Source organism: Tamandua tetradactyla, chromosome 19, assembly GCF_023851605.1.
Source record: "Tamandua tetradactyla isolate mTamTet1 chromosome 19, mTamTet1.pri, whole genome shotgun sequence".
Classification (NCBI taxonomy): domain Eukaryota; kingdom Metazoa; phylum Chordata; class Mammalia; order Pilosa; family Myrmecophagidae; genus Tamandua; species Tamandua tetradactyla.
This window is the reverse complement of record NC_135345.1, coordinates 3,624,558-3,648,897: the sequence shown is the minus strand read 5'-3', so window position 1 is coordinate 3,648,897 and position 24,340 is coordinate 3,624,558. Positions and strand designations below refer to the sequence as shown.

Here is a 24,340-nt window from a genome sequence, read left to right as displayed (position 1 = left end):
TAAAATCCTGATCCTGTAAGATGACTTTTCTGAATAATGTTTTATTTTTTTATTAATTTAAAATTTTTTTAAATATAACAACACAAACATTCTTAACTTTTGATCATTCCATTCTACATATATAATCAGTAATTCACAATATCATTACATAGTTGTATATTCATCATCATGATCATTTCTTAGAACATATGCATCAATTCAGAAAAAGAAATAAAAAAAACAGAAAAAAATCATACCATACCCCTTACCCCTTCATTTCATTGATCACCAGCATTTCAATCTAAATTTATTTTAACATTTGTTCCCCCTATTATTTTTTATTCCATGTGGTTTATTTGTCTGTTGACAAGGTAGATAAAAGGAGCATCAGACACAAGGTCTTCACAATCACACAGTCACATTGTGAAAGCTACATCATTATACAATCATCTTCAAGAAACATGGCTACTGGAACACAGCTCTACATTTTCAGGCAGTTTCTCCAGCCACTCTAATACACCTTAAACTAAAAGGTGATATCTATTTAATGCATTAAAAAACCTCCAGGATAACCTCTTGACTCTGTTTGGAATCTCTCAGCCACTGACACTTTATTTTGTTTCATTTCTCTCTTTGCCTTTTCAGTTGGAGAAGGTTTTCTCAATCCCTTGATGCTGAGTCTCAGCTCATTCTAGGATTTCTGCCCCACGTTGCCATGAAGGTCCATACCCCTGGGAGTCATGTCCCACGTAGACTGGGGTAGGGCAGCAAGTTTGCTTGTTGTGTTGGCTGAGAGAGAGAAAGAGGCCATATCTGAGCAACAAAAGATGTTCTCTTGGGGGTGACTCTTAGACATAATTTTAAGTAGGCTTAGTCTATCCTTTGTATCCCCCCATTATTGACATCTTGCATTAGTGTGGTGTATTTGTTACAACCGATGAAAGAACATTACTACAATTGTACTATTAACTATAGACCATGGTTTACATTAGGGTTCTCTGTGCTGCTCAGTCCTACGGTTGTTGCTTTGCAAATTTTTATTCTAGCAACAAATCTACAACCTAAAATTCCCCTCTTTAACTATATTCAAATTATACTCACACTATTATGCTACCATCACCACTATCCGTTACCAGCATTTTTCCATTGTCCCAAATAGAAACTGTGCTGTTTGAATACTAACTCCTCATTCCCTACCCGACTCCAGTCCCTGGTAACCTGTATTCTAGTTTTGACTCAAGGAAATTGTTTGCTTTATTTATTTCATGTAAGAGAGATCATACTGTATTTGTCCTTTTGTGTATGGTTTATTTCATTCAATATGAGGTCTTCATGGTTCTCACATGTATCAGGTATATAGTTTAACACAAAAAAAATTCTGGTAACATGTACTTTCAAGTGTACAATCAATGGTGTTAATTACATTCAACAATGTGCTACCATCACCACCATCCATTACCAAAATGGTCCATCACTCCTAACAGAAACTCTGTATCCATTAAACATTAGCTCTCCGCTCCCCACCTCCACCCTGTAATTTTCTCTGTCTCTATGAGTTTACACATTATTGTTATTTTCATGTAAGTGAAATCATACAATTTTTGTCCCTTTGCATCTGGCCTATTTCACTCAACATGTCTCCATGATTTTCAGATTTAAACAGGAGTAACAATAAACTTCTATCCTGTTGGGCCATTTATACATTTTTTGTATACATTTTTGCTTGTCTGTCACAGCAGTTCACAGCGCCTAACTAATATGCAGGTTGAGTGCATTAAATATTAAAAGCCAGGCAACTGGGTAGTTGAGGAACAAAGACTGAATTTACCCTCTATGGTGGTTTGGAGCTATGGATCCCCCCAAAAAACGTGTTCTTAGATTTAATCCATTCCTGTGGGTGTGCACCCACTGTAACAAAGACCTTTTGATGAGCTGATTTCAGTTAAGGTGGGGCCATTCAATCAGAATGGGTCTTAATCCTATTACTGGAGTCCTTTGTAAGCAGAACGAAATTCAGACACACAGAGAGAAAGCCACAAAGGGAGTGGCCAGAGCAAAAAGGTCACTGAACCCAGAAGAGAAAGGAGAGGCCTGGAGATGCCACCATGTGCATTGTCCTGTGGTAGAGGAGCCCAGGGCCGCCAGCGGCCAGCCCAGCACACCGGGAAGCAAGCATCCTCTTCATTTACACTTTTCCTAGCCTCAAAACAGTGAGCCATTAAACTACCGCTGTTCAGGCCAACCATCTCATGATGCATCAACACTGAGGAATCTAAATCACCGTTCCACTTAAAGCAACTAAAAAACTAGACAAAACATATGAAACAATGGCTCTCAAGATACTGGATATCAGGCAGTGAGAGACACAGTATTGTTCCTTGATTCCAGGCCCCTTAAACCTTTTCTGGAACAACTTGAAAGTAAATAAATATGAATTCCCATCAGGATGCCCAGGCCATTTCCACCCTCTCTGCCCTTATCTTCCCTCCACTTGGAACGCCCTCCCCTCCAGGCTCAACCCCACCCCTCAGCCCCCTCCGAGGCCTTTTTCCATCATCCTTGCCAGACAGGCTCTTGTCCCTTACCAAGCCCCACTTTGTCGGTGTCTTTACTCCATCCTATAGCTCAAGCTACTTGGGCAGCAGTCTGTGTCCACTCCTTCCCCTTGTTTCCCACCCTCTCTCCACCGGGCACTGCTAAGCATCCTGGCCACGGCCAGTTTCGCTCAGCGGGTTTCCCGACTGGGGTGAGGAGAACTGAGACAGGTACATAGATATCTCTAACACGGAAAAATGCAAACGAGTTGTGTGTGAGATGGGGCAGCGTTGGGGCGCGCGGGCGCTCTCTGCACGGTGGGGAAAGCCTCAACTTGGACCCGTCTGCCGCTCAGCCCTTCCCTGGGCCTCCGTTTTCCTTCCTCTATAACGGGAAGGGTAGGAGCAAGCGCTTCTCAGTTTCCTGACAGCGCCGCCGGGTACGCCTCCGAGCGTCAGGTAGGGTGGCGTCCCCAATTCCGGGACCAAGACCAATGACTATCTAAGGCTTCGGCCAGACATAGTCCTGCTTCTGAACGTTTCCCTCCTTCCAGGGAACAGGGGGGAAAGAGGCCTTCGGACATTCCGCCGGGCTGTGGGTGCTGAGATTTCCCGAACCGACCCCGGAATGATCCCCGGCATCCAGGAGTCCGCGGCGCGTCGGGCTCTGCCCTGGGCATCCGCACCCTGCTCCGGAGGCGGTGGCGCGGTTGCCGGGGAAACGTCCACGTGTCTCCGCAGGGCTTCCTGGGTCGTGTAGTCCGCCGGCGGCCTCGCCTGGGCCGGCAGCGCCGGGACAGACTACAACTCCCAGAAGGCGGTGCGGCGGGCCGGGGCGGGGCGTCCGGGCGTCCGCAGAGCGCCGGGTCTCCGGGTCAGCGCCGCAGACAAAGATGGCGTCGCGGAAGGTCGGGTCGGTTCCGCGCGGGCTGCTGCTGCTGCTGCTGCTGCTGCTCCTTGTCGGGCCCGCGCCGGCGGCCGGACACGGCGGCAAGTACTCGCGGGAGAAGAACGAGCCGGGGCTGCCCCCGAAGCGCGAACCCGGTGACGAGTTCCGGATGGAGAAGCTGAACCAGTTGTGGGAGAAAGCCAAGCGGGTGAGCGGGTCGCGGCGCGGCCTGGGGGCCCGGGAAAGCTGAAGGCGCGCCCTCCTGTCCACGGCGGGAGGCCGCGGCTCGGGTCCGCTCCTCGCGCTGCGAGTCTGGCCTTCGCCAGGGCCCGGGGGCCGAGGGGTCGGGGTGGGGGCGCCCGCAGGACCGTCTGCTCCGGATAGTGCCGTTTACAAACCCTTGTCCTTGGCAAAGGCTCACCCTCGTGTCGGGTGGGCGCGGTCACGTTCCCGTTTGCAGCAGGAAAGGGAGACCCCGTCGTGGGCCGTACCTCCCTTTGGCAGCTGCCCGCACGCCTCCAGGCTCTGGGGTCGACCCCATTCTCCACATCTGGAGACAGATCCAGCAAGGTTAGGTGATGACCCCCACCCAGCCCCGGCCGTGCACACATGCCTTCCTTGCTTTTTTCTTTAAATGTTCTTTATTGTGAAATGTAACATACATACAAAAAAATTTTTTTTCGTAATACATTTTGACAAGCAATTGAAGAACAGATTTCAATCAGATTCATGCAATTAAAGAACAGATTTGGTATGTGTTACCATTCCACATTTTCAGATTTTACCTTGTAACTGCTTCAGAACACTAGAAGCTAAAAGAAATATCATTATAGTAATTCAACAGTCATACTCGTTTGTTAATCCTTTCTTCTCCGTTATAGCTCGTCCTCCATTGAGCCTACTCCCAGTCTATAGGGGTCTTTAGGCCTTACCTATTCTAACTTTTTCGTGTTGCAAAGGAGGGGGGTGGTCAGCAATATAGGATAGAGGGATGGAATTAGTGATGTTCTTGGAGAGGCTGGACCCCGGGGGGTTCTGGCTTAGGAACCCTCTGGAGATTGTAGGTTTCAGGGAAGTAAGGTTAATACGTGAAGCTTCTGTCGAGTCTCATTTAGAGCCCTAGGTGTTCTTTAGGGTTAACTGGAATGATGTTGTTTAGGGTTTGGCAAACCATGGCAATTAGCAATATCTAGCTGAAGCTTGCATAAGTCTCCAGAACAGCTTCTAGAGTCCATTTGAACATTCTTAGCCACTCATAACCTTGTTCTATTACATTTCTTTTCCCCATTTTAATCCTGAAGGTATTGTTGAGCATTCGGTGCCAGGGACCTCCCCTACTTGTGCTGACCTGAACTGACTGGACCTGGGGGCAGAAGTGGAACTGGATCACATGTCCCATGGCTTCTAGTTCTTTGCCTTTTTTCTTATGTTATATCTCCCTATATGGAGAAGCAGGCAAAATAGATGATTTGGGGCATAAAGGCAAATCCTGGGGCCCCAAAAGCAAGTGAACTCTGGTTAATTTGGGTAAGGAGCAGAAGGTATGGGGAAGTAAAGAGATGGGTGGCTTTAGAATGCCAGATTGAAGGAATGCTAAAACTTTAGGAGGCTTAGCAGATGGTTGAATCTCATCCTCTTCCTTTTAGAAATGGAGATAACAAAGCCCAGAAGGGAAAGGGCATCTGCCAAGGTCATTCAAACCAGTAGGAGCAGAGTCCAGGCTGCTGCCCCGCCTCAGTGCCCCAGCACCAGCCACACTTCACATTGACATGGTGGTTGGTTACTGCAGTTGGCAGGCAGAGGGCTGTGTTCCGTGAAGTGGGTCTTTACACACTACACGCTGGCCTACCAGGCTCAGAATCTTCATCTCTGAAACCAAGAGGGTCAGAGGAGATCATCTGTTGAGTCTCTCACGTTTAACATTCCTTGAATCTTTGAGAAGGAGAGTCAACACTTTGAGAAAGAGGATTAAGTCTGTGAAGGAAAAAGAGAAACTTTGGCAGGAAAGAAAGAGGTGGGAAAGGGCAAAAGCTAGGGGAGAGCCAGGTGGGTGGAGGAAACTGCGAGGGCACAAGGAAACCAGACTCAGTAGGCCCTTTGGGAGCGTTTCCCTGGGCCCAGTGTTCTTTCCAGGGTTCTGCTGGAGGGAGGCCCGGCAGCCGAGCCCCCTTGTGTGTGGTCAGCTTGTGGTGGTAGGAGAGAGATCTGGACTGGAGTGCCAGGGAGGCTCCCTGGAGGAAGGGAGCAGGCCTGTTCTTGCTTGTTGTGTCCCCAGTCGGCCCCGTGATGGTGCACCTTGCATCTGTTGAGAGACAAGGTCAGGGGCCCCTCACCCTACCTGGAAGAAACTGGCTGCATTGGGGTTTCTGTGGGGAAATGGACCCTGGTGCTCAGGGTCATGCATGGCTTCCCTCTGCTCGTGGAATCTGGTCCCAAGCCCTCACCTGCCCTGCAGGACCCTCTGTCACACCCCCTTATCCGCCCAGCTGCTGCTTGGCCTGTTGCTTTCCTGCAGGCCTCTGCTCCTTGGACAAGATATTTCCAGTCCCCCTAGAATTCGAGTCATATGTGGAAGTCTCTCGTGTAGAAAATTTGAAGGTTCTCCAGGTCGAGGGTTCTGTGTTGCAGCATTTCCTATGTCCTCGTGCTCTGTGGGCAGACTCTAGTCCATGCTACCTTGCCCTGGTTTTCCTTCTCAGCAGTGGTGCTAAAGCCTGTGCCCCAGGTGCTGTGTCACCTCAGGTGAGCTGGTGCACAGGCCGGACAGTCACTGTCGTCGTCCTTACTGCCAGCGGAGCTCCCCGTTGTCAGGAGAGACCTTGGTGCTTCACTTGGTGGTGTTGGCGAGCTGGGTCCTGGGCAGAGTGGCCGCCATCCCAGCGTGGGCAGGGGGCAGGGTTGTGATCAGTGAGGATACGCAGAGAACCATCTGCTTCTCACCCAGGGCTCCGTGACCACTGTGGGTGGATGTGAAGGAGATGCTGAGGCCCTCTGGGGTCGTGGTCTCCTTGATGAAGAGAACTGGCACCTGGGCGTTAACCTGAGGCCAGTAGTTTTTACAGGGAAGCGTTTCACAAAAACCAGTGTTCTCACCTTTCTAACCTTTGCTCACCGGCCCAAAACATTCGGTTTTGTTTTTTTTTATAACTTGCTTTATGGAGATTTGAGATGTTTTGGGGTTTTTTTTTTGTCTCCTAAATATAAAATTAGATCCAAGTATATAGAGTAAAAGGAAGGGTGTGGGGAGGTTGTTTTGGCCATCTCCTCGTTCCACCTCTGGGGTCTGGGTGCTGTGAGTCCTGGACGGCAGCAGAGCCCGCGCTCCTCAGGGGAGGCCAGGCCAGGACACTAGCATTTCCTTCCAGCCTGGCATCTGAAGTCTTCACTTCCTGTTCTGAGAAGTGCTTAGGAGAGCATAGGGTAGGGGCCTGGGTTCCTTCCGCCTGCCTCGCAGCAGTGACATGTGGTGTGTCTTGGGGGGGGGAGCTGGTAAGGCCCCTCAGGCTTTAGGGGACAGGGTGAAGCTGTGACCGTCCTATTGAGGGTGCGTCCATGCCTGCCACTGTGCGTCCGTGGAGGCTTTCCAGTTGAGTTTCTCCCTCTTCAGAGGCGCTGTGCTTTGTGGTGTGATCAAAGGGGGCTGTCCCACTGGCTGGTGCTGCTCCTGCAGCGGGGCACAAGGCTGCCCCCTGGCCTGGGGACACGTGGCTCTGCGAGCCCAGGGCCCCTGTTGGTGCATCCTTACCTCTCACAGGAGGTTGAAGACGTGGTGAGGACCTCTCCTTGTCAGGAGTCAGGTGAGAAGACAAGGGGGTGCAGAGCTTTGTCCGCAGGAGCCCAGACGTCAGAACCACTGTGTGCCCTGTGCTCTGCACAGCTCTGTTACCTTGTTCTCTGTGCAGCACTGGGGAGCATATTCCACCTTCAGCCTCGGCTCACACCATGGCCTTCTCACCCCCGTGCAGAGCTTTAGACGGGGCCAGTGTGGCCAGGTGAGACCTTCCTGTTCCAGCAGCTTTGAGGAGGCGGGGGCACTTGTCCTTGTTCTTGGAGCTCTGAGGACAGAAGGAGCCGCCAGGGCCACTGAGGTGGGAGGGGTGCCCTGTGGCCCGCCCACGGGCACATTGCTATCTGAAGGAGGCTCCCAGCTCAGCACACCTGGGACAAGCCTGTGGCCTGGGAGGACGTCCGTGTGCTTGTCCCAAAGTGTGTGGACACCGGGCCCTGGCCGCCTCCTGAATTGTGCTCTGAGGCCACCGCGGGAAGCCTTACCCCAGGGTGCTGCGGCAGCTCTGGCCGCCTTTAACTGCACGTCCCGTCCATCTCCTTAACCTCCCAGCCTTAGTTTTCTGGGTCAGTGAGAAGCCCCAGCAGGGTGGGGAGCTGGGTACGGGCCCAGTGAGCAGGGAGGAGGACAGGTCAGCCAGCGGGCATGCCGCCCCGCAGAGGCCGCAGGAGCAGGCTGCCTCGAGAGGCCGCACGCTGGTCTCCAGGCACTGGGACAAATGTTGTTTGTTCCAGAGGGCTGCCTGCTTCTCTGAAATTGCTCATCCAGTAATGACTGTTGAGTTACTTCACTGATTAAAATTTGACAGGTACTTTTTTATGTCTGTTTTCCTTAACTAATTCTCTTAACCTGGGTCATTACGACCTAACTTTGCATTAAAGGATGAGAAGGACCCGGAGGGCGCGTACCAGGAGCCTCATGTGACTCGGCCCCTCCCTCATTAGGCACAGTCAGTCCCTGTGTCTGTGGTCCAGAAGCAGCAGGGGTGGCATCCAGGGGGTGCCAGGCCCTACGCTCCCAGGCCACCTTCCCTGCATCCGCCCAGTCCTGAGGGGTGACCTGGAGCAGGGAGGTCCATGAGGGTCACTGTCACTATGAGAGCAGCCGCCTGGGAGTGAGGCCAGTGGCCTGGGCTTCTCCCTCCAGGCCTGAGGACTCGGGGAGCCCTGCGTCCTCACCCCCCACCCACCCCGGCCCTTCCCCAGCATTGTCCTCACTGCCACAGAACACTGCCCTTCCCCTGGGCCTCTCAGTGTTCTGGAGCGGAAACTAGGGGGAGCTGGTTACCCTAAGACCCAGGCCACACCAGGACAGGGGAGGCCTGGACTTCCCACAGCCACACGCCTGTCAGTGGGCCCCCCACGCCCCAGGGCGTGGCTCACCCTTTCCTGCCAGGAGAGGCCTCTTACCCCACAAGTGCACCCAGCGGGTAAGGCACAGTCCTCACCGCTCCTGGGTGTCAGAGGGGCATCCAGGAGGCAGTCCCCAGACAGGCACTCAGGGGGGAAGCCTGGAAATTACCAGAGAGAGGCAGTGGGATCGGAGATTGCCTGAGTGCAGCGGGAGTGAGGGGAAGACCCAGCACAGGAGGCAGAGGAAAAGCAGGGTTGGGACTTCTGAGCCTCCCACCTCCGGTGCTCCGAGATCTGTCGTCTGCTGTCTTTGCCACTGGGGAGCTCCCTCGGATGTTTTTTCGCCCAGAGACCGGCTTGCGCTTTCCTGACTCCCCGGCCGGCCTAGCAGCAGGGAAGTGGGGGCCCCTCCTTGCCCTCGCGACAGCTTTGTCATGGTTCTCGCCAGCCGTGACCGCAGGCCCCTCATCGTGGGGGCCCTTCACCCGAGAAGGAGCCTGCCTGCCTGCTCTCGGGCCCTGCCAGCTGGGGCTGGTCCCAGTGGACGCTGGGACTGGGAAGGGGCCATGAGCTGCGCCTCGTGCGGGGAGGTTCACCGTGACAGTCCGGGCACAGCCGTGCGAGTCCTCCCGTGGGGCAGGGCTCTGCTGACCGGTACTGAAGTCAGCTGAGCAGGCTGCCCCGGTCTCTGCTCAGTCTCCTTGGGCCTTGTTCTTGTCTCTGATCCGGAGTGGCCGGAGTGGCTCCTCCGGGGGCCTGGGGTAGGGCCCCCACTCCACCCACGCACTGCCGCCTCCAGGCCTGGGACCAAGTGAAAGAGAGGTGGAGGTGCTTCAGCCTCACCTAGGAGGCCTCGGGGTGGAGGGCGCCGCATCCTGGGCGTGCTGCCGCGGCTCTGTCCTTTCTGCTTCCCGGGGGTTTCCACTCCGCTTGCCATGCCCGTGCTCTTTGGCAGCTTGTCAGGCTTGTCAGTCTTCAGAACCTTAGCAGACTCCAAGGTGGGTGAGATTTCCCTCTCTGCTGCGCACACCCTGCTCACCAGAGCCCCCGGATGTCCATCTGTCTGGCCCTGCTGTGTGCTGGAGGTAACCTGCCCCGCGGGGTGGCTGGGCCCCTTGGGGGAGCAGGAACCTGGGGTGCCCGCCTCGCAGAGCCAGAGAGGAAACCCCCACCTGGAAGCCCTGCCCCTTCGCATGGGTATGGGGGCACGGGAGCCTGGGAGAAGGGCACCTGTCAGGCACAGCGCGTTTTATTTCTAGGGTCCTTTGTACTCTCACCAGCATGTCATGCCTCAGCCTAGGGACTGGCAGCCTCAGGTGACCAGCAGAAGGACCAGAGCTGGGCTCTCTGGGCCCACAGCACAGCCCTTCCCAACCTCCCTGGGGGGTGGAAATGAGCAGCTCAGGATGGGTGGGCACACACTGCTCCCTGGTGGCCAGGGTGGCCACTGCGTCTCCCAGACGGACAGATGGCCTCCCAGCGTGCCACAGGAGACCATAGATGCCCTTTTTTATTTTGATAAGCTCAGTGCCTGTTGCCCTCTCATGCTGCTAATTTGGTCTTCCCCTCTGTGGGCAGAGGCCGTGCTCTTGTTCACCCGGCCCTCAGGGGCACCCTTGTGCCCCACCTGTTTACTGCACCATGTCTTGTGGTGGGAGGGATGGTGTCCACTGCAGGGGACCAGGCTGTGGCCTGCAGGGCCTGCCTGTCCCTCCACTCCATGATAGTGCAGGCCATGACCAGCGGGCAGTGCTTGAGGCGCTGAGCTCTGGAGCACCCAAGCCAGCTGTCCTCACTGCAGCTATGTGGCCCTTTGAGGCTCTCTTGCACATGTGTGTGAGATCCTGGCCTCCCCCCGCCCCTCATCCCCCTGCTCACTGTGCCTCCTGCCATCTCGTCTTTGGCACTGCTTACCCACCGCCCCACGCACACACGCACACACTCACACACACCTCTCTCTCTCTCTCCCTCTCTCTCTCTCTCACCCCAGCTGCATCTCTCTCCGGTGAAACTGTCTGAGCTCCATGTTGACCTGAAGATGCAAGAACGGGATGAGCTCAGCTGGAAGAAGATGAAAGCTGAAGGGCTGGACGAAGATGGGGAAAAGGAAGCAAAGCTCACACGCAATCTCAGCGGTGCGGTTTTGGGTTGTTTCTTGACACGAGGGGAAGCAGCTACATAGCCCTGCAGCATTGGCTTCTGCCTCTGAGCTGTTGGCTCCATGTCAGCTTCTTCACAGATGTGCCATGGCCATCCCTGAGGGAGGGGTGCTGCTGACACACTGATGAGCAGCCGGGGCAGAGCATCTGGGCAGAGAGGCCCTGGGGTGGCCTGAACACTCACGCTTGTGGGAAGCAGGCACGTTCCAGGGTCAGGAGGTCACAGGACAGCAGGTTCTCAGACCTGTTAGGGAATGGAATGTGACTCAACGCGGTGAGCTGCCCATTCCCAGAGGTGTCCAAGAAGAGGCTGCCCAGCTGCCCTGTACACTGGAGACCATTCTGATGGCCGGGAGGCTGCGGGGCACTCCCATCAAGCCCCACCTGCCTGTCTGCCCCTTGGCCATGGGCAGCATGGGCAGAGGGGGGCAGACACCAGGCACACGTGCCCCTGGGTGTCTTGGGTAACCCTGGCAGTGCCTTAGGGCTAGGGGCGTTGCTGAACCACCTCCATGAGCTGATTTTTCTGTCCTCACTGCGGTGCAGACAGCAGAGGACTGGGAGGTGGGACCCACTGGTTACGCCCTGCCCATGGTTATCCCCTGCCCCTGCCCTTTTGCCTCTACTTGCCCGCATACTCCTGGGCCCTGCTCAGGAGGTTAGGGCATGGCCTCACCCCATCGTACACCGCCTCGCCGCTCCAGCCCTCCCCTCATCTCTGGGTCCCCACCTCACTGCTGGGACTCCCTGCTGGGCCTTCTTGTCCCCTCCATTGCCTCCCAGTCACTATCACCCTCTGGGGCCCTACCCCACCCCTCACTGCTGGGCCTGTTTGCCACCTCATGGTGGCTGGGAGCTGGATAGAATGTTCCATGCAGCGTGCTTTGGGGGTTGTGGTGGTTGGCACACAAGTGGCACCTCTGGGCTGTGCTGTCCTGCACAGGCTCACAAAAGCTCAGCTGCGGCTTCTCTGGCACTGCCATGCACAGTCAGCCTCCTCTGCAGGAGCCAGAGGAACTGGTGCAGTCCCTACCCCAGGCCAGACTCTGCAGCAGGCAGGTGAGGGACGTATGAGGCACTGTCATCCCCATTTACAGATGGGGAAACTGAGTCTCGGGGTCAGAAGCTTCTCCAGAGTTACACAACTCAGGAGTAACACTGCCAGGTGACCTGGGATTTCCTGAATTCACCATCAAATCACTCAAAGTTCCTTGGTATCTGTGCTGAAAAAATAAGATCTGATCTTATTTCTACTAATTCTCATGGCCCGAGGAGGGCAGTGCCAGAGAAGTTATGGAGGCTCTGGGGGTTTCCTGACCTGAACCCCCCAACCGGACTCAGCATCCTCACTGGGAAGTGACTTCTAGCCTGGAGGAAGGACTATCTCTGTCTTCTTCTTGGGTGGCCTTGGCTCCTTGGTTGGCACCAAGGTGACCCAGCAGAAGATGAAGTGGGATTTGAAACGTCAGGGGCCTCCCAAGCATTCGGGCAGCCCTGGCTGTCGGGGGAGACGCTGTGCTTGGACGGACCTGGGCGTGAAGGAAATCCTGCAAGCTCAGACAGAGCAGGGTGGGTCCCAGCTTCAAGGGGAAGAGTCTGTGGGAATGTGCTGGGCCCTGCAGTTAAGGTACGACTTCCAGCCTGCATGGCCTGAGACCCACATTGGCCTCGTGTTGCCGCCTCCCTGTGCTCGGTGTGGCTGAGCCACCCGGCCACCCTACCACATCGTGAACCAACAGCCAGTCAGGGCAAGAGGGCCAGCTGCGGGTACCAGTGCTGTCAGTCTCAGCAGCTGAACCCTGGCAGCCTTGCTTGGTGCTTCTACCTCCTGACTGGAAGCAGCTGGCACAGACAATGCCTCTTTAGAGAAATGATTTCCTGCAAATAATGATCTGGTTATCAGAAAGCTGCCTCAGCCCCAGCCCCCGCACTCACACTGTGCCATGCTTGGCAGTGCGTCCTCAGATCTCGGGGCCGTGTGTGAGCCCGTTAGTAGTGAGTTGGCACCGTGGGCCCACGCCTGGGCGCTGCCCCTGACTGCAGACAGCACAGCATGGGGAGGAACTGGGCAAGACCAGGGGCAGAAGGACCCGGGTGGCCTGTCTGGCCTGGGGCGTGCCCTGTAACTGCCGGGCACGAAGGTAAAACAGGCACCAGGGCCTGTGAACTTGCTGATGTCCCTGTTCTCGCCAGGTCTCGAGTGCCCTTTCCAGGGGCTCAGGGAAGGAAGAAGCAGGGCGCAGACCTGTCCCTTCACTGACGAGCCCAGCTGCTTCCAGCAGGCCTTCTGAGGGCCTGTGGCATCCCTCTCACAGAACCTTCCGTTCCCTAGTGATCCTGGCCAAGTACGGGCTGGACGGGAAGAAGGACACACAGGTGGTGAGCAGCAACTACCTCAGCGGTGACGAGGACAGACTGGACGACCCGAGGCTGGAGAAGCTGTGGCACAAGGTGCCCCGGGCGTGACCCCCTTGGGGATCCAAGGACAGAGGGTAGTGGGCAGGACTCTGTCCTGTTAACACTCCCCCCTGGGCCAGGGCAGGCGGGGCATGCCAGCGCCTCCTGGTGAACCGGTGCTGGCCCTTCCCGAGAGTGCCCTTCCTGGGTGGGACATCCTCGCGGGCTCGCGGCCGGCGTGTCGGGCACGTGCTGAGGGTCTGTGTGCGCTCTGTACTGGGTCACAACTCGGGCCTACTTTCTTGACCTCGAAGCTGTTTGCTTTGGGGTGTTTGCTCGCACCCACTGCTCCTGCTAGGAGAGGTGCCGGGGCCGGGTCACTTTCAATTTTCTGGGGCCTTGAGTCATGGGCAGGGTATGGGGTGCCCGGCCTGGCACCTGCACCTCGGGTTGGGGTGTGGGCAGGGGTGTGGGTCGGCCTGCCTGTAGCGAGGGACTCACCTGGTGCAGACCAGTCTGTTGAATTACACTGATTGTGGATCAGAAAACTGGAACTCTTGTCCCAGCCTGGTCCTTGGGACTGAGGGAGGGGCCGTGTGTTGTGGACTGGGTGCAGAGTGGTCTGTTCCACATGGTCCTGCCCAGCCCAGTGGGGCAGGGGCCATGGAAATGAGGTGGGACTGGTCAGGAGTCCCTCCTGGAGAGGTGCAGCCAGGGCCAAGAGAGCTGGGGAGGGGAGGGAGGAGGCCCCAGGAGCAGCAGCTCCAGGGAGACAGTGGGCAGCAAACCCCAGGGGCAGCTAGATAGCAGGTGGGGGGGGGCGAGTAGGCTCAGGGGCAGCCAGTGGGGTCCTGCAAACTGTACCACATTCCAGCTTTGCAGCCGTGCGGGTAGCAGCGTTGCCTTGCCCGGCAGCCCTGCCCACAGCTTGGCGTTTGTTTACGGTCTCCATGTGAAGGGACTGCAGAGGCCAAGAGCTGGCCTGAGCCCTCCACCCAAGAGCCGGGTCCTGCTGCTGGGAGGCTTAGGGCCCACCCTGTTCTCAGGAGCTCGCTCAGGACGCCTTGTTCTTCTTAGGCCAAGACCTCTGGCAAGTTCTCCAGTGAAGAATTGGAGAAGCTCTGGCGGGAGTTGAAACATCATAAAGAGAAAGTTCAGGAGTACAACATCCTGTTGGAGACGCTGAGCAGAACTGAAGGTGCTGCCCCACAGCCTGGCCTGAGCCCTGAGATACCACCCCATCTCTGGACCTGTTGGCTCCAGAGGGAGGGCACCCAAGGCTGTTTTCCTGAACTTCTAGCAGTCTCGTGGCTGCATTTCACCGTTTAGGAACCCAGCCAGGGCTGTATGGGGTCATGAAACGTCTGTTTAGAATTTGGAGAGCTTAGTCATCATGCCTGGTCCTCTCTCTCCAGCGAAACCAACGGTCTGATCACGCCAGCCTTTTGAGGCATGTTCAAGCCAGTGCTTTGAACTCGGCCCCTCTCCCAGGTCTGCAGTTTTCCTGCCCTAAGAGAGAACAGGACATCAAGACTAGACTCTGAGAAGGCAGGGATGAGGCCGGCTCCTTGGGAGTGGCCCTGTGTCCAGAGTGAGTGTCCAGGTCAGGGAGCAGCTCAGGAACCAGTCCCTCCCCACGCCTTTGTTTGGCAGGAAGTGCTTATGAAGACAAATGGTCACTAAGACCTGCAGAGACCTCCCGAAGGAGAAAGTGTTTTCTGCCGAGAAAAGAGTGTTTTCAGAATCTCCCGTGCTGTGACTCTTTAGGAAAAGCTCCTGGGCTCAGGCTGTGCTGGGTACTGAGTGTGCTCCTGCCGTCTCCCTGAGGGGGGCTGTATCAAGGAGGTGTCGGCTTCTGTCCCCACAGAGATTCACGAGAACATGATCAGCCCCTCCGAGATGGGCCCCACCAAGGAAGCAGCCCTGCACAGCAAGCATGCCGAGCTCAAGGACCGGCTGCGCGCCATCACCCAGGGCTTCGACCGCCTGAGGAAGGTCAGCCACAGGGGCTACGAGGCAGCCAGCGGTGAGCTCTGGAAGGGACGCCTCCCACGCCTGGCACGTCTGTGTGTGTGTGTGAACCCCATGAGTGTGTGAGCCCCACACCCCGGGTGTGTATGCATGCAGACCCCACGCCCCATGTGTGTGTGAGCCCCATACCCTGTGTGTGTGTGTGTGTGCATGCGCATGTGCCAACTCCATGCCACATGTGTGTGCAAACCCATACCCTACATGTGAGCCCTCAGCGGAGGCCTCCCTCAGCTCTGCCGTCACAGCCGTGCTGCACATGGCCCTGTGCCCACCCTGTGTCTCCCGTGCTGGCCATGGCTCCTTGCAGGCAGGGCTGGGGCAGCTGGACCTTCGTGGCCTCCCTGTGCTCAGGGCTGGCCCTTGATGGATGCTGGGGAGGTGGACAGCCAGGGTGGGGGCTGGAGCAGCTGGTGAAGAGGGAAGACCACCACTGCTGACCACCTGTCCCTGCTGTGGGAGAAAGGCTGTCCCCAGCCCAACTTCTGTGGATGTCCCATGAGGGGTGGCCCAGGCCCACCTCTTGTCCCTCAGGGCCCAGAGTGCTGGGACAGGAGAGCACTGTGGTCGCGAGTCAGCCCCTCGCAGTGTGTCCCCTTGCTTGGGGAGACACACGTGGGGCTTTCTCCCTCCCTCCCTCCTTTCCCTGTCTTTTCCTTTTATCTGTTTGCTGTTTATTCACCGTTTCTTTTAAGTTTCACACCATCATCGAATATGTACATTTAAGGGTTCCTCCTCAGCCCCTGTGCTGGTTAGAATCCCCAGCTGTGCTGTGGGAGCAGACAGCCCTGCGCCCCCCCCCCCCCCCCCCCCCCCCGCAGTGGCTCATCACAAGGCGTCTCTCCCGCACGGGGTGGCCAGAGCCTGCTCCCTTCCTCCTTGCTCAGCGCCCCAGGCTCCAGCAAGCCATTGTTTTTCTCCAGCGTGTAATTGTTCATCTGACAAGCCTGAGCCTGGGGTGGAGTGCGAGGAGTGGAGAGGGTGGAGAGGGCCGAGCTCCTGCTGTGGCCCTAGGCCAGCTTCTCCCTGGCCTCGGGGCCACGCCTGAGGGGCCTCTCCAGCGTGGAGGTGGAAGGACCCTGCAGCCCCTCTGTCCTCCCCCACCAGGCTCCCTGGACCCTCACTCAGCCCTCCTGGCTTGGACCTTCTCTCTCCCAGCCGGGTCGTCAGGTTTCTCCAACCCAGTCTGCCTGGTCCTCGTAGTCATTTTCCATGCGAGCCTCCCAGTCCGTAGGGGTCAGAGATAGGAGGGGGACCAGCACAGCGGATAAGCAGGGGCAACTGTGAGAAGGAAAAGTGGGCAGCCCTCCTGTGACACTGGCAGAAAGCTGAGCTTAAAGAAGGGCAGATGGCCAGAGCCTGGCTCTGGAAGGGGCAGTGGACCTGGGGGTCTTCCTTGAGATTCCTGAGTAGCCTCCTTACATCTTGTCTCAACTTGTTTGCCGGTTCCTGCTGGCCTTTCCCTTTGCTTCACCTCACTGTTTACCCTTGTGGTCATACTGAGTCAGTGGGTCCAACATCTGGGACAGGGAAAGACAGGTGCCCAGAGCAGGGGGGCACGTGGAGGCCTCATGGCAGAGGCCACTCTTGTCCCGGGTCCACTGGGCTGTAGATGGGTGCGTTCGGAGAAGGAGGACACCGAGCACACAAGCAGTGTCTGCACGGTACTCAGTAGGCTGTGTCAGCACCCAGGGGTCACTGAGCTGCCTGTGCTCCTCCTCCAGAGTTCGAAGAGCCCCGAGTGATCGATTTGTGGGATATGGCCAAGTCGGCCAACTTCACCGAGAAGGAGCTGGAATCATTTCGGGTAAGGACGAGGCACAACACAGTTTGGCACACGTCTTTCCCTTTCATTGTACAGTGGACAGCAGGTTCCTGTCTTCACCTTGGCCTTTTGCCCTCTTGCCCTTTTTGTTCTTGTGGTGACTTCCGCTCCTGTCTCGTTCTGGTCGTCCACACTGGGGGACCAGGGAGGGACCACAGGGCACCCCAGCAGCTGCATTCTGCCTGGTCACAGGCGTCTCTGAGGAAGCCCACGGCCTGGTGGCACTCAGACCAGGGATCCCACCCCTCTGAAGTGGAGTGTCCAGCTTTGGGACGTGGGGGTCAGCAGCTCTGGCTGTGCTGGGCATGTGGAGATGGGAGAAGGCAAGTGGGTGGGAGGGGACAGTGGCCCAGATGAGGATAGCAGAGAGCGGGGGCGGGGGGAGAGGCATTCAGAGGAAGACATACCGGAATGGCAGGGCCGCAGCGGTGGGGAAAGGTCACCTGTCCCTTCAGTTAGTGTGCACTGTGTGCAGGTCATCTCTAGGCCCTGCTCCAGGAAGGGGGCCCCGTGTTCCCCATGAGTCACGTGACCGTGGGTGACTCAGGAAAGAACATGGGGCCCATGAGTATGAGAGGAGGGAAGGGGCATCAGGGGCAGTAGGATTTCTAGAAGGGATGCTGTTTTGTCATGTGGGAAGCAGGGAGCCCAGGGAGGGGAAGCTTTGGAAAGGGGCATGCAAGGTACCAAGACCCAGCGTCCGGTGGCACAGGCTGGGCGGCTCTCACTGCCTGGATTTACCGTCTCACGGTTTTTGAGGCCAGAAGTTGTACATCAAGGTGCTGGCAGGCAGTGCTTTCTCCAGAGTCCATAGCGTCTGGCATGGTCACCCACTGCCTCCGTCTCATGGCCATCTGTCCCTGTCTCCTGATTGCTCCTTCTGTGTCCCCTCTTCTTTGCTTAGGAGGACTTTGGCTATTCAAGATTAAATGAGGCCCACCTCGCTGAGCTCGCCACACTTTACCTGGTGGCATCTCTGGAGGTCCTGTTTGCAAATGGGATCTCACCGCACAACTGGGGGTTGGGTCTTACACATGTCTCTTGAGGGAACATGATTCAATCCCCATCCCACCCTCTGGGCCCCCAAAAAGACACGTTCTTCCCACCTTCAGAATGCATTCACCCCCTCCCAGCATCCCTAAAGCCTCGAGCCATTTCAGTAACAACTTCAACTCCACAATCTCCTCAAAAACAGTTTTGAGTGATGTTCATTTTGGAACAAAGTTCCTTTCTATCTTTAGGCCCCTAAGCCTAGAAAACAACTAATCTGACTCCAGAATACAGTAGTGGGACAGGCATGGGGTAGACGTTCCCTTCCAGAAGGAAGGGACTGAGGAAGATGGGTGCGGGTCCCAAGCACGTCTAAAACCCAGCAGACCAACCGCAGTCAGGTGCAGGGTCTGAGCGCATCTTTGGGCCCTTGCTGTGTTCTCCAGGCCTGCTGGAGCAGCATCAGGGATGTGGGGTGGCTGCCCCCTCCAAAGGCCAGGCCGGGAGCCCCGCTCTCTTGGCTGAGACCAGTGCTTCTGTCCAGGCCTCAGCCTTCATGGCTCTGCCTGGACATCATTCTTATTTCATCCTTTGTCTGGCCCGTCCAGGCTGGCCGTGCTTCTCCTTATTCAAAATGATCAAAAACAGTCAGTTTCATGTGCAGTTCTAGGGGTTCCAGGATGTCAGATGAAAGCATCTTCTACTAGTGTTCCCTGGAATATTTGGAGAACCGCATTTCCACTCCTCACTTCCTCTGGGGTGCGTGACTGGACCCCTGAGTCCTAGGCCTGACCCCTTCAGCAAAGGGCTGTCCAGCCCCACCCTCACGCGGAGCCCAGCTATCTGGGACCCCCAGGAACTCGGGGTGCACTGTGAGAACTGCCGCTGGCCCAGTCTAGGGCTCGCCGTCTGGCAGGCTGAGAATTCTCCAGATCGTCAGGGGCAGGTTCCTCTGAGCTTCAGGGTTCAGTTCTCAGCGTACCCCTTTCCTCTCCTCACTTCCTGTAAGCAGCGAGGAAACCCGGCTGCACCTTCCACACTGAGCGTGGGAACCTCAGCCAAACGTCCCAGTGCATCGCTTGCAAGTTCTGCCTCCATCCGGCATTGGAACTCCTGGTTCTCTGCTGCTTTACGGCTCGGCTCCCCTTTCCTCCAGCTCCCGGAGGTGCATCCACGGTCTCCTCCCAGGGTCCTTTCACGTCTGTATTTCTAGCAACATTCAGTTCTTCACGACACATGTATTCTCTAAGATAACAGGAATTTTCCCACAGCAATCCTTACTTCCTCCTGAGCCTCACTCTAAAGCCCACCTCTCTTAGGGCCCTCCATACCTTTCTTCTCTTCCAGGCTCCACCAGTTACTCTAATCGAGAGCCACTTGTGCGTTTTTAGGTATTTGCTACAGTAGCACCCACTTCCAGGAACCGCAGTCTGCCCTAGTATGCCAGGACCCACATGACACACCGCAGGTTTGGTGTTCGGTGTCAGCAGCAGGAATTCACTGTCTGGCACCTGTCAGGGTGTCGGCCGGCTGCACTTTCCCCAGAGTCTGTAATGTCTGCGTCTTCTGTCTCCTCTGGCAGTCCAGTTTCCCCTGCATGAAGGGACCTTGGCCCTCTTGGGGTAAGGGTTGCCCCTGTTCAGTCTGGGCATCCTGACCAATTCCTGTTTACAAATGGGTCTGTGCCCAGGATGGGTGTAGGGCCTGGACATGGTTTCAGGTGAGCCCCGCAGCTACGTTGGCTTTGACATCACACGGAGAAGTGTGCCAGTTGCTGTGGGAGGCGGGGCTGTTGGGTGGGCTCTGCTGCCGCGGAACGAGAAGGACTGCCCCTGCAGTGGTGGAGGGCTGGCATTAGGCAGGAACTGGGGCCAGAGGCACAGAAGGGCCGATGGGATGCTCAGAGGGATGTTAGAGTCTGCGGGACCAGAGCAGCGAGGCCTGGCATGGAAGCCAGGGCACATCTGCTCGCTCATTGGCATCTGGGCAGGGTGGGCCTGACCCTATCCTGGTGGGGTCTAAAAGGACCAGCCAGGACTGCCCAGTGAGGTATAGGCTACACAGGGGCACAGGTCGCATGCGACTCTCAGGATGGCACCTTGCCCTGACCAGAGCTTGGAAGCCCATAGGCAGGCAGTTTCTCGGGCAGGGACATGTGGGGCCAGGCAGGGGCCTGTTGGGGCCAGAGTACAGCATGGGAACAGGAGGTACAGTGCCAGGGACGCCAGGGGCAGGCGGGACTAGCGGAGAGGTGCCATGGAAGGTAATGAGTCCTGCTGGGGGCTTCAGGAAGGAGAGGGCAGCTGCAGATGCTGCGCCGGCAGGCAGCCAGACGTGGGGCCAGGCGCTGTTGTCAGAGCTCCCTTCTGGGTCAGGGGAGGGGGAGGGGGCAGGCTGAGTGCCGGGAGCCACACAGTCCTCAGTCTTGGACAAGGGTTCCCGTGTCGCTGAGAGAGCTTCAGAACATGTGTCCCTGTGCTTTCCCTTGAAACCTGCTTCTTCGTAATCGCCCGGCAAGGGGAACAATGGCAGGGCGCACCTGCACTCTCCCAGGGCCACTCCGCGTGAGGGCGCCATTTCTGTGGCCTTCCCTCCGCCCTGGCCCTGTGTCGCATGGATCCAGGCCCACCTGGCAGAACCCTGCCTTTGCATGGAAGCTGTGGGTACCCCTGGGTATTTTTGAGGCTTCATCAGGAACCCTAAAGCAGCGTGAGAACACGTTGGAGGAGGACTAAGCGATTCAAGTGTCATTCCAGGAGGAGCTCAAGCACTTTGAAGCCAAAATTGAAAAGCACAATCACTACCAGAAGGAACTGGAGATTTCCCACGAGAAGCTGAAGCACGTGGCGAGCTTTGGGGACAGGGAACACCTGAGCCGGAACAAGGAGAAGTACGCCCTGCTGGAGGAGAAGACCAAGGAGCTGGGCTACAAGGTACGTGTGGGGGCCAGAGGCAGCCAGGCCCGGCCAGGGGTGAGGGGTGGGACAGGTTTTCAGCAGGTGGCGTAGCGGTGAGCCGCAGCCCCTGCGCAGGACACCACCCCACACCTGGCTGGGGACCGAGGCAAGGTCCATTCTCCTCCCTACCAGTTCGGGGTGGGTGGCCGTCACTGCTCTGAGCCTCATTGTCCCCTGCAGAGTTGGACATGAGGTCAGAGATGTGTGATCACACACTTGGCCCTGGTGGGATCCATGGAGACCACTTGGCGGTTGACAAAGAGCCTTGCAGCTGGACCCCTCTGGGAGAGATGAAGATGGTGGCTTCCTGGGGACACTGGGGGCCTTGCCTGTGTCTTGGAATGTGGCACCGGCTTTCAAGTGCTTTCTTTGCTCTCCTTCACCTGCCCTTGGCTATGTCTTAAGGCAGGAACCGTAGATGCACTGTGGTCAATAGCCAGGGCCAAGGGGTGGCACCAAAGCAGCAAGAGAGAGGTTGTGTCCACAGGCATCCCCAGCACTGTCCACTTGGTCCTGGGTGGCCATCAGTTCACAACAGACTGTCGTGCACAAGGACAGTGCCTCGAGATGGGGCTGCTTGTGCTAGCGTCTTCCTTGGTTAGTTTTCACTTCCTTTCGGTGTAAGTGAAATACCCCTTACCAGCAGTGGAGGGACACTCTTTTGCTGAGGTCAGAGGTGGCCGTAGGTGCCAGGTTCTCCATTTGCTGTGGAGTGTCGATGTGTAGGCCAGCCAGCCTTTTGGGCCCTGACGGAGCTCCGAGCCAAGCTCCCCTGTCCGGAGAGGCCCGAGGGCCTGATGAGCCTCTGGCTGGGCCAGGCACTCACCATGTTGTCGCCCTGCACATGCGCCTCGTGGTCCCAACTGTGTGTGCGTCACGGCCGGAGCTGTCTGCGCTTGCATGAGCTGCTTTGGTCAAAGCTGAGGTTGCGGAGACTGCCAGGGTCCCCCAGCGGGTGCAGTCTCCACAGATTGTACCGGACAGGTCCTAGTCCTGTGGGTGACCCGGGCACCAGGGTGTCCCCTCCTTCTCACGGGTAACAGCAGAGGGTGCAGTGGCCTCAGCACTCCACAGCAGCTCCAGCTGGGTGTTTGGGGCAAATCCATAAATCAGGATGCATGAGGAAGTGCACGGAATGGTCTCTAATTCAGATGAGTGAAGAATAATAGGCAGAGCAGGGTGAAAATGATAAGTAGCAAAGGAGCCAGAGGGGTCCAGACCTGAGAATATGCTTAGAAATGTGTAGAAAAGTCTGGAAACAGACATCAGCTACCTGTGGAGGAGTTGGGTAGCTTGGGGCTAGCGTGCGAGGGGGACTGTTGTGTCTTCTGGGTTTTGAGCTACATGGATGTAGAGGGCGGGCCACGGTGGCTCAGCAGGCAGAGTTCCTGCCTGCCACCCCAGAGACCTGGGTTTGATTCCCAGTGCCTGCCCATGTAAAAAAAAAAAAAAGAAAAAGAAATCAGTGAAACTTTGGGAAAAAGAGGAAAAGGTGAAAGGAGGTAGGAGCCGGGTGCACGCTGTGTGTTTCCGCATGGGAGGGAAGAGGGGGACCGGCACAGGCAGAGGTGGCCAAAGTCTGTCCTGAAGTAACATCGCTGCATGGGAACGTGCAGGAGATGGAAAGTGGGCAGGTGGTCCTGGCTTAACCTGCCCTCCCTCTGCTGGAAGATCCTGTCTCGGGGAAGCCCAGGCCTCTGAGCAGGGCAGCCACGCACCTGCAGCCGGGTTGTGCCCGTGGGCCTTTCGCGCTCTTCTCTGTGGCCTGCGAGGCAGCCAGGCCTTGAGGGGTGCCAGGAAGACCCCAGTGGTGCCAGCCACAGGGCTCTGCTTACTGGGACCTCTGGCCTTTGCACCCACAGCTGTGCCCTCAGTGGCAGAGCCTTCGGGGGTCCGAGGCTAGCCCCCCCCCACCAGAAGTAGCGACATTAGGTACACCCGGTCATCCTCACGTATGTGTTTCCAGTATGGTCGGCTTCACGCTGTTCAGCTTCAACATTCTTTGGCGGTGATTTTCAAGTTGATGATGAGCTGCTTTATGGTTTATTTATGGGTGGATGATTGCAAAGTAGCATGAGCCGAGAACTCACGGGTTTTTGTCTCCAGGTTGCATGTATCTCAGTCTCAAGCAGCAATCTCATAAAATGGAATGTACATGGTCTCTGCTTAGCTGATAAATTACTTTCCCTCCCCAGGTAAAGAAGCATCTACAGGATCTTTCCAGCAGAATCTCCAGGGGTCTCCAGCACAATGAGCTCTGAAGGTCTCCCAGGCAGAACAGCCAGAGGCAGGGGCATGCAGGATGGGCGGCTTCTTGGAGGTGGGCACAGTAAGTGACCAGAGCCATGGTGTCCGCAGGGGCTGGTCTCAGGACAACATTCAGAGGGAAAAATTGGTTCAGGTAACTGTTTGGCTTCTGCCCCGTGACAGTTCAGGGACATGGGTTCACGCATGTAGCCATGCAGCTCGAGGCCTGACCCTGCCCCCAAGGAAACACAGGTGTCACCTGTCCAGGAGGAATGTGATTTCAAGCCGCCCGTCGAGCCCCACGGTCCTGTATGCTGCAGTCACCCGGTTGGTGTCAAATTCCTGTAAGTGTGCCACTGGGATACCGTGCACAGAGGTCCTGGAGAGTCCATGCCGTATTTAACCCGTCAGAGTGTCACTGAGTCACTGAACTGTCTGCTTCATCTGCTGCATGTGCTGTCGCCATCCCTCGGCCGGTTCTGGCACAATAAATAATGCACCACGGAAGCGGGGCGCTCTGTGTTACTCTTTGCCAACCTGAGATGCTTCCCTCACATCTCTTTATTATCTCCTTTTGTTCCCTGCCCCCCACCCAGCAGCATTTCTCAGTTCTTTCCCTGTTACATGAGATGAAGGAAGGAGCTCTCCAGGGTGGGCCGTCCATATTTACCCCCAAGAGAGGTTGGCATCAAGATTATGGGCCCACCACGCAGGGAGAGACTTTCTGCAGTTGGGTAAGGGGCAAAGTGCCGTCAGCTTGGGCCCTGCCGTGGTTCCTACATGAAAGAGCACAGAACCGAGAGTCACCCCAAAGCCAGGGCTGATGGGGGCAGGCCAGGCAGGTATCCCCAGCGCCCCCTCAGGCCCCCAGGCCGCTCTCCTCCTGGGACCAGCCACTCTTACTTCTATCACCAGGGCAGGGGCTGGATTTCCCAGTTTGAACTTCACTCGACTGTGCGTCAGGTCTGGTTATCGCTCAGCATGTTGGTGGGATGCTGCCAGGTGGGCAGTGGCAGAAGTCACCTCCCTGCCGTGTGGCTTTCCCGTGGTCATCTGTGCCACACTGTGTGTAATCTGTTGTTTCCGATTTGGGCTCCTGACCCCTGGCAGGAAGCAGTGGCTGTGAACCCCTTGGGTGTGCGTTTGGTCAAATATGGTTGGCGATATTGCCTGTTTTCCAAAGTGGTTGTGCTAAT

At 56.6% G+C, this 24,340-nt stretch overlaps 1 protein-coding gene across 1 annotated transcript; it reads left to right on the top strand.

The window, feature by feature from the left end:
* Window positions 1–3,380: 3,380 nt before the first annotated feature.
* On the top strand, window positions 3,381–23,685 carry LRPAP1 (LDL receptor related protein associated protein 1). The gene is made up of 8 exons (XM_077136294.1): window positions 3,381–3,610; window positions 10,532–10,676; window positions 13,033–13,151; window positions 14,175–14,295; window positions 14,965–15,123; window positions 16,850–16,932; window positions 20,697–20,873; window positions 23,093–23,685. The coding sequence occupies exons 1-8, from the start codon at window positions 3,407–3,409 to the stop codon at window positions 23,156–23,158; spliced, it is 1,074 nt and encodes a 357-aa protein (XP_076992409.1). The 5' UTR covers window positions 3,381–3,406; the 3' UTR covers window positions 23,159–23,685.
* Window positions 23,686–24,340: the final 655 nt, after the last annotated feature.